Below are 10,258 nucleotides of genomic sequence, written 5' to 3'. Positions count from 1 at the left end.
ACCCAACCAAAAACCATTTTATATTTTACAATTTCTTTTTTTAAAGAAACAAAAGCAATTGTATCAGGAAACAAATCTTTTCAACATGAACTTGCATTGAACAGTTGCAGTGTATCCACAACTAGATAATTGACATTCTGGTCTAAGCAAGAAATACAAGGTCACCTTTTTTCTACTTGTTAATGTCAATGTCAGAATTTTCATTAAAAAAACCCTAACATTTCAAAAAGTCGTTCACAAAGTGAACTGCAAAATGGTATTTATATGAAGCACTATTTATAAGAAAAGTAAAACATTGACAGTGACAATATTTTTTCCCCAAAATGCACATTTCATATTCAGGACTCTTATATCTGAAATTAAGTTGCAAGTAACAGGCATTAAGGTTTTTCTAAACCAAGACATTTTTTTTCCCCTGAATACATGTATCAAGACTTTTCTAAAGTGTAGATTTTAGAGGGCCCTCTTACGGAAAGTCCCATGCAAAACAATGAAAGAGTAACTATAGTTAAAAAAAACTGATTCTCAGACACAAATTTAGAAAGGGTCATTAGGCTGAGATGTTTTTGACCAGGGACATTTTAGAGCAAGACCTTAGAAAACCAAATGTCAGCTTTTCTGCCTTTGAAGAAGACAGGACAACACTTGTGGCATCTTACTTATAAACTGTCACCTTGTATTTTTAACATGTGGTGTGGTTTTGGTTTTGGTTTTTAAAAATTTTTTTGGTCACAGAATGTATATGTAAAGTGAAAAAAATTAAGTTTAGCACAATCACAAAAACGGACAAGGCATAAACCAGGAAATCACCCTGAACTAAAAAGACCATTAACAAAATAATCCAAACCCAAAACCAGAATCATATTTGACTCATTTGAGGGGCTTTATCCATTTTCTTACCATATTATGCCTGTTAATCATACTCAGGTGAAATTTCTGTCCATTGTAACAAGAAGATAATACCTCTTTTTGTATACTCTTCCCAATAGCTGACATTAACCTCACACAGTGAGGCTGGCACCTGGATGGAAGAATATCATATTATGAAGGTTTTACAAATTAGGTTCAGGAAATATAGTGCCTATACATGTCTATTAATTTTCCAACTCTGCCCTGTTTCGAGCCTACAAGAAACCATTCTTCACGCTTCTGGTAGTTCATTACTATCTCCTTGGCCCTGAATTACTGCTGCTTGCGAGCCACTCTCTGTATAAATGACCATACGAGTTAACTGTTCTCCTGTTCCATCAGGGGATGTGGCTTCAGCATTTATAGAGTTCCAGCCTGCAAAATCTCTTGAGACTCAGCTGTCTCTATCACAGTGTGTGAATACACACCAGTCTCATCCTGTCTATCTTGTGGTAATTCTGTTACAATGTAATGGGTCGGACCTTCAGAGAGGTTGCCATGGGAATCCTGAACCATGGCTTGAACTATTTCTTCTGTGACAATGATCTGTGAAATTTCTCCATCAGACTCCACTAAATCCATGTGCTCGCTTTGGACACTGAGTGCATGACTACCAGCTTCTTGCATAATTATTTGAGAACCTTCTCCAGCCACCATATGCACAGTTCCTTCCTCATTTACAATGATTTGAGTGACACCTTCTTTCATCAGCTGGTCTGCTGCAGCCGTGTCACATACTGCAAACTGTAGTACTCCTTGGACCATTTTCTTGAAGGCAGCTTGAGCTCTCTCCTGAGACGCAATTATAGTAGATGGGTGCATGACCTGTGTCACTACTGCCATAGGTTCTGTATCTTCCTGAGTCCCTTGAACTTCATGGAACATCTGTATTTCTTGTGTCTCAGTTGCATTAGGATTATTGGATGTCTCCTCGTTTGGCAGTTGAAACAAATCTTTGTGACTAGATCTGGTTCTGTCAAGGAGTCCAGTTTTGTTTTCAACTTCACCCAGCTCTGTTACAGCACAAAGGAGGGCATCTAATGCTGAGGAGGAGTCTGGAGGATGTACTGATGTATCTAACGTTTCCTGTCTCATTATCTGTTGCACCACAGCACTACTGGAGTCAGACACTGCATCTATTGGAACAGCCTCCTCAATATCAGTTTCCCCCACAGAACCCTCAACCACTACCACTTGTGTTGCACCACCTGATAATTGCTCAGTGAGTATTTGTCCTGAAACCACGCCACTCACATGAGAACCATTTTGACTTGTGGCTATAAGTTGCCCATCTTCTGTAATATGCACTACCCTTGCCACCTGACCAGCCATTGCCAAAGTCTGAAGGGTTGCTGCGGCCGTTTCTTCCACAGAGGCATCTAGTGCAAAGTCACCATCGTATCCTTGAATAATGATAACCTGCTGCACTTGTTCAGCTGATTGGGATTGTCTTCTGCTACCTCTAAGGACCTTTTCTTTAACTGGAGAAACTTCTCCCAGTGCAGTAAAAGGACTGGTGGTCTCTACAAAGGTTGCTCCTTGACCTTTCAGTCGGCATTCATAGGACTTGGATACAATGCCTAGGAAATAAAATAATCTGTTAATAAGGAATCATGGCAAATATTTGTAGTTCACTATTTTAAACACAAAACTCTTTCCAACACAATTTTTAAATGTCACTGGCAGGAAATATAGGTGTGATGTGCAATTGAACAAAACCAATTTGCATATTTTCCAATTTCTTTATTTATAGGACCAAATAATTGCTGCTGTTAGCAATTCTGCAGAGTACTAACAATTTGAATTTCTTACTTTTAAAACGTTCTGTATTAACAGCATATAATACAGTATACAATTAAAAACCATTAACATCTTTAAAAGAACATACCTGTAGTATTGCTATTTTTATAATTAATCTTATTTTCCCGTATTACATTAGCAACTTTTCAGTATTCCAGTTTTGTTGGTAAAGTAATGGCCATGTCTTTGTTTTGATGTGTTAGTTTCCTCCTCATCCCTCCCCCCGTTCCTTTCCCGACACACCTAACTGACATTATTTACTGGTCTAGTTAGTTGGAGGAAACGTATTGCCTCACTCTGAACAGTGTATGCTGTAAAAATGCCAGCATGGGAATCGTCTTCCAATTAGTTCCATCTAAAAGCGTCTCAATTTACAAATAAAAAGATCTTTTTCCAACTACTGTCTCTGCAAAACCTAATCCAGCTTTTCAGAGCCATTGCAGATTCTTGTCCTTCTCATGCCTCATCACCAACGACAAAGGTTCTGCAGGCCAAATAATGCCCCAGTGACACCTGTTCAACCCCACTGTGCTGAAAATATGACCTCAGTGATACCCGTGCAGCTCCCAATTGCCATCAGTGCAACTGCATAGGTGTAGTGGCTGGATCGTCTGTGGATGCACAAGATGGAAAAAAATCCAGCTCACTCTCACTTAGCTGGGTTGGCTGTGCAGGGCCAATAGGAGCAAAAAAAAAAAGCAGTAAAATCTTATTTTTGTCACTGATGGTAGGACTCTGAATGTACACAAGGAGCAGGCCTGTTGTGTAGGAAGCTGTCGTTTTTGCGCTAGTAAGTCATAGGTGCTCCCGAACGGCACAGTTGTCTTCCCACCTCAGAGAGTCCAAGCAAGTTGCTCCTACACCTTGCCTTGGAGGGCTCAATCTTCCAAAGCACTGAGCCTGTTGGCACTAGTCCCACAGAGCACTGAAGCATGTGCTTGAAGTCAAAGAGACTCATTTCTTAAAGTTAAGCCCAGGCTTAAGCACTTTGCTGGATTGGGGCCAAAGTGCTCGGCACCTTGCAGCAGTATCAAGCCTCAACAGTTTGAAATACCAAGGTTAAAATGAAGCCAGGATCTCATACACATTAAGATCAAACTTGTGCCCAAAAGACTGGGCTGTAGATCATCTACTATTTTTTTAAACTTCAAAGCTTTTGCTGGATAATTACGCTACAGAACACATGCATGAAGTTTGTTAAGCTGAGAGACTGCAGATCAGCTTCAGGAATCTAAACTGGAGGAAGACGAGCTTCTTCATTTTAGCTTGCATGGCAGGAGGGAGTTTTAATGGTTATCTTTGGAAAGGAAAATTAACAATTTAAACTGTTAAGTATATCCAAGTGATATTGCATGATTGATCTGGCACATGCTATTGAATTAAATTTTGGCAGGGATGAGCTATAGTGGTATCACTGTTATTTATCCTGTTATGTTTTTCTCTCTGTGGGCGCTGACACATAAAAGAGCCCCAAACAAGAGAAAAATAGAAGGCAGAAATCAATATCAAAGGATAATTATCAAGATAATCTTAACTTGTCCATGTTTTATAATCATGTAGAAGTAATTAATTCTCTCAGGAATCTTGCTTTGTTGACGTGATGTAAGATGGGTCTTTCAGTGATATGGCATGAAATCAAACTAACTGTACAAATCATAAGTTTTCATTGGCTATAGCAAAAACCACACCATTATTACCCTCAGAAAAAGGTAATTTAGGTACAGTAGAAATCCTACCGTCATTACATTTAGAGAAAAGTCCAGTTTGTAGGGGAGGAAAGAAAAGGAAATGCATCTTGTTCATAGCCTCTAAAATAAATGCTGTATCTGTGAATCTATGCAACTCCCGTCTTTACTCTGCAATTGAATGGGAAGTCTCTTGGGTGTAGAGTTATCCAGTGAATTCCTTGCAGCACTGATAATTACGCCATTCTGACTGCTTGCTTAATCTATTTGAATCCAGAGGTGAGTTAAGCCACTTCCTGACCATTAAAGTAAACTACATGGGTAAATACTGCTGTCACTAAGGGGTGTGATGAAGCTTAACTACACCAACATCTTAACCTCAGCTCAGTGCAACTCCAGCTATTCCATCACAGTTCATAAATGCGATTGCAGGTCCATCTTTTGATTCAGCAATTTAATAACTTCGAGTGCTGTCAGTATTGCTTTGAAAAATGGCTCCTATAAAATGTAACAGCCTCAATCAGATTGTAAAAGATTCACCCACTGAAGATTCTTCCATTTCAACTATAATGAATTAATGTTGAGCTATGTAGAAGTTCAAGTGTCATTTAAACTAATGTGAATCTCTACTGCAACTTTATATTTTAACTGGACTATGACCAAGAATTTACTGGGAACATCAACTTTAGAGATCTTCCTGGTAAATATGAATTGTATACTTTATAGGTTTGGTTTTGTTTTGAAAGTGAAGAGCCAAATAGGGGAGATATATAGGAAACAGTATGTTTTAAGCGTTAGGATTAGTTCCTATTATGACTTTGGAACAATACAGCTCTATAATGGAGCACCATTATTCAACATAATATATTTACATAGTGTAAAGAAAATGTCACATTACTAGTCTGTATGAAGCAGCCAGTCACTTGTGTTACTAAATTCAGACTCACCGTCCAAAAACAAAAAGTGTGTGTGTGCGTTTGGGGCGGAGGGGTGGGAAGGTAGGGGAAGTGTTGGTTGTCATGCGAAACACAAGCTAAAATAAAAATGTACATTAATATTAAGAAAACTATACTTGCTGCTGATTGTATGTCATTACAAATAAACATTCAAAGGACAAAACCCAATGATGCAAGAGCTCATATTCAGAAAAACTGCAAAGAAGTGTTTCATATCTAGGGGTGCAATGATCAGAGAACTGGTTTCTTTCCAAGAAGCCTGTCATTTCAAAAGAGGCATTATTTATCAGTTGGAGTCCTTAGTGATTGTTATTTTTTTATCTGAAAATGTCAAGATTTGTAGACATTAAATCCATATTTCCAGGTGATTTTAATTCTCAGAGAGCACAAACTCCCCCAAATATGGCTAAAAGACATGCTTTGATGTTTAATATGCTTTTGGGAAACTACAAATAGGGTTTAGTACTTTTTTTTTCCTTTTATTCAATACCTGCCTACTTTCTTTTGTATGTCTGTGTTATTCTTTTGTTACTGTCATAATTTCCCCCCACAGAATAAATATCTTATTCTTTTGTTAAGCTTACATTTAATTAAAATGTACAGGATTTGTGCAGTAAACTCGAATGAAACAAATAAAACAAGGGCCCCTCTCTTGAAGGCATACGTTGTGAATGAAAAATGTCATTACAGACTAAAAAATTTTGCAGTAAACAGGGCCTACAGAGAGAAGTTTCCCCCGTAATGACATCCATAAAATACACAAATGGCACTTTTAGTACCATCCTGAATATGGCATTTTCTGTGCTCTACACACAATCTAAATGGTTTGATCATAGAGCATAATACTCCATTGGGTTTATAGAACAATCAATGTTCCATAAAATGATGTATTTATCCAATAGTAGGCTCAGCAGTTACTGGTGTATGACATTGTAGGACACTGGCTTTGTACTGTTCAGCAGCACACATGCTGGCTGTAAAACTTATCTAACACTACTTCAACAACTTCATCTCATCTGTGTCAAGTAATTTGTTGAAGCCTCAGCTTGGTTTAAAAAAACTTGTAATAAAAATTCATGGAATTTTCAAGAGAATGAAAGCTGATGACAATAGAAAGGTCACATTGTGTCTCTACTAAAGGGGTCAAGGGTCGTTTGCAGTTCTAAAACAGAAAGTAGATTTCATGCATCGCGTAGCAGATAAAGATGGCATTAAAGAGACTTGTCTCAGAAAGAAATGCGTAATGTGTTAGGAAAGTCTGTGCTAATATTGTATGTAAACCACTACTTCGCTCTTAACAGGCATTCCTTTAGATTTCTAAGCCTTTTCCAAAAGTTGTATTATGTGCTTGTTCACAGTGATGCTAAGTCTAACATACCCTTCACAATGCACTCACCAAAAATGAGGTATTAAATTGTAAAAAAAAATCATGGGCTGGTTTGTTATGACAATGGAAATGATCTATGTGTACAGTAGCTTATAAAGAGTTGTTTTTCCTGTTACTGTTAAACTTTTGTGGGGGCTGATATACAGCATCATATTCAGCGATGCCTAATTTTTTTCTGCTTCAATTTGAAGATACGCTTTATCCACAATAACAAATATTTAATATCTATTTAAATGAAACCATATTATTAAAGAATGCTAACAAGTCAGCACTACCTTTTAACAGCACAAAATGTTACATGTTTTTCATGTGAAATCAGGTAAAGAAACTCAATGATATTCAATGAAATGCAACCTTTCAGAAATGTAAAAGATAACAAATAGCCATTACTAATAGTTTTGCAAGTCAAATCAATATCAATAACTGCACTAATTATTGGTTTATTTTCTTAGAAAATAATTGTCTAAATATTAGTCTAAATATATTGCATGATATGGTATATCTAGTAACATAGGGCTGATCAAACTCCCGTAAAAGTCAAGGGAAAGTCTCTCACTCACTTTAATAGGAGATAGATCAGGCCCTTAATGTACTATGTATTGATGCATGTTCACAACAATAAAAGCATTTTCTTTGTAAGTCACTATTTTCATTCATTTAAATGTAGTGTATGAATTCATGCTTTGTGTTTCATTTCTGAAGATTAAAAACAAAAATTGGTTTGGCTTGACGTTTTACATTTCCTATCTCTGCTCTTTAATATAAACCAGATCTCTTTATTCTTTTGTTGGCCTATGGTCCAGGACAGACATACAAACCAACATTTTCAAACCTGGGTGCCTAAAGTTAGGCAACTTAATAAAAGAGGCTTGACAGTGCTGCTGAGAAGCTCTCACTGAAGGGAGGGACAGGTTTTCAGCATCCTTGAAAATCAGGACAACTTTACTGAGGCATCTAAACATGGAGTTTAGTAAACATAGGCAACTTTAGGCAATTGGCCAACATTTTGGCCTAGACTCATTTAGGATAAAGAAACTAATTAAGCATATTCCTAGTGGCTATCATTTGAACCGCTGCTAATGAATAGCTGCAGTGACTATCTTTGTCATTCTAAAAATCTGTATTCATATTAATTGCTCCAATGATTGCTCCAATGACATAAAACGATATAAATTGGTAAGGATGTGTTACGTAACATTGTGTACAGGAGCCATTACAGTGTACTGGCATGAAGATACTGTGTACCTAAATTAAAATGTACAATAGGGGTTAAACCAAAATATTTGTGAATTAAATAAATAAGTGTGTAAATATGTGAACACAATAAATCAACATGGCTCTGTAGAATCTATTATGTTCATGAAGGCAGTATATACTTGTAACATAATCCAAATAAGTCCCTATACAGTGGGCCATACCAACTCCATAAGAAACATACAAATATATCAAAGAATTTAAAACTCATACAGTGCAAAGGTCATGAGATTTCCCCCCCACACACACTTTTTGACATTTTTATTATCATAAAAAAGAAAATTAAATCACAAAACCAAATTTCAAATAATATTAAGGAGTCGATTTAAACCTAAAAAGGAAAACTCATGCTTAAGATTGAGACTCAAAATATCCTAGGGATTCTATTTTTTCCCTTAAACCATTCTGTTGTGTTTAGATATTTCAAGGTCTCCCAAGAATTGCGTGAGTAAAGGATGACGTTTTAACCTTAAAGGTGGCTTAGAAAGTAGAGCATGCCCCCTCCTGCTACTTTAAAATGTATAAGGGCTGCCTGAATTTCTTTTTTAAGTTAATAAATTAAATGGGGATGGAGTTTCCTGCTTATTTATTTAGTTAGTTAGTTATTTTTACAACTCATCTATTCTGGAAGACTCTATGGCAATTAAAGAACTAGCGAAACAACAGCCAAAGCGTAAGAGCTGAGCAATTTAGAGGGTAAGGGACTTTTAGTCAGATTGTTTAAACACTTTATTTGTTTGAATTTGTTTACCTCCAGTGTCTAATTAACCCTTGGGAAAAGGCTTTCTTTGTTAAAGGCTTAAAACTTCTGTCCCTGTACTTAAAGATTGAGAACTAATCTTACACATTTCTTGAGGTCCCTTTGATGTTCTTTATCAAAATTAGGAGAGACCAAACTTGACATTTCTGATATTTCTAAGGTAAAACAAAATAAACAAATAAAAAACACTTTTGGAAAAACAGAACAAAACCAGCCTTTTAGATCTATATACATTTCAAAACAAAAAAGGACATAAATCCAATTTTTTAATTAAAAATCCTTTACATATCATCTTTAAACATGCACACACTGGTCTTAACAATGGCAATTATGCACCAAAAACTTATATGACCATGACAAGAATATACTGTGCCAAGAAGCAGAATTTCACATAGCATAGGCCACATAATAATTGAGATTGTTTTCTGGCTACTGTTCCCAGATTGAGCAAACCAACTCTCCCCCCCACCATTTGTAATTTTGCAAGTTATCTTCTCCACTTTGATATGTGATCAAATAACATTCTTGTGACAACTTCAGCAATTGCATACATGGAAAAGTAGTATTAGGAAAGTACTCGGTATATTTTGTTAGCTCTTCCAAATCAATTTAGCAGCTGGAAACAAGGAAGAGAGTCAGCACAGCCAGTGCTTTGCAGACTACCTTCACATGCTGCTCTAGCCACAGTTTGGGAACAAGTGACATAGAGATTACCTAGTTTTTCTGCTTAAACCCCTTCACTGCAGCTGGAAAGTACACTTGTCTCAGAAGCACTTTAAAGACACAATCCAAACTTAGGATGTACCAGCTATTCTTGGCCAAACTGGAGGACTATATTTCATAGACATAGCTAACATATCACGCAGCATCAAAAGTATTAAAACACTAGAACTGCTGTCCTGTGGTTGGGTAGCAAGTGACTGGAAACTCCATCCAGATTTTTTTATAAAGCTAATTCCAGATCTTATTTATTTCATAAAACAAAGTTATAGATCACTACTGATCATTAGTATCTCAACAGGGTTTTTGGTTTTCAGGCATATACACATTTTGAGCCTGGTCTTGCAAACTTTTATTTATCAAAGTTCGTGCTTACTGCCATGGTAAATCTCAATGGTCAAAGAGATTAACCATGTAGTTTGCACAATGTGTCATGTTGGCCCTGCAGATCAAGAATTCTCAGACTGAGTAGCCAGCCGCTTCTAGTATTTGATGCATATGTATGTAACTAAAAAAGAACTGACACGCAGGATACCTAACATAAAAAATCTCAAAAGAACTGGTATACTTTTAAAATTAAATGATACAAAGGACAATTATATTACTCTAGCAGACCACTGAAAAATAAGTATTATTGATTTTCTTTCTTTCTTTTGATTTGCACATTCATTCAGTAAAAAAGAAACACCTGTTTATTGCTTGAGGGTGCTTCCTGACACACTAGAAAAGCACAGCAGTTTTAGGTGAGACTGTTTGGTGCTAAATAGAACAATAAGTTTCCCTAATT

General features: G+C 36.6%; 1 protein-coding gene across 1 annotated transcript in view; it reads right to left on the bottom strand.

The window, feature by feature from the left end:
• Positions 1 to 242: 242 nt before the first annotated feature.
• Positions 243 to 10,258, bottom strand: part of ZNF407 (zinc finger protein 407) — a 416,443-nt gene continuing 406,427 nt past the window's right edge. The window contains 2 exon segments of the mRNA XM_067537513.1: positions 243 to 1,275; positions 1,278 to 2,489. Coding sequence (XP_067393614.1) covers positions 1,142 to 1,275; positions 1,278 to 2,489 — 1,346 coding nt within the window. The 3' untranslated portion in view covers positions 243 to 1,141.

Source organism: Emydura macquarii, unplaced genomic scaffold (assembly GCF_026122565.2).
Source record: "Emydura macquarii macquarii isolate MOO-44397 ecotype Brisbane River unplaced genomic scaffold, CSIRO-AGI_Emac_v2 contig_431, whole genome shotgun sequence".
Classification (NCBI taxonomy): domain Eukaryota; kingdom Metazoa; phylum Chordata; order Testudines; family Chelidae; genus Emydura; species Emydura macquarii.
The sequence above is the reverse complement of the archived record's forward strand: the minus strand, read 5'-3'. Positions and strand labels throughout refer to the sequence as shown.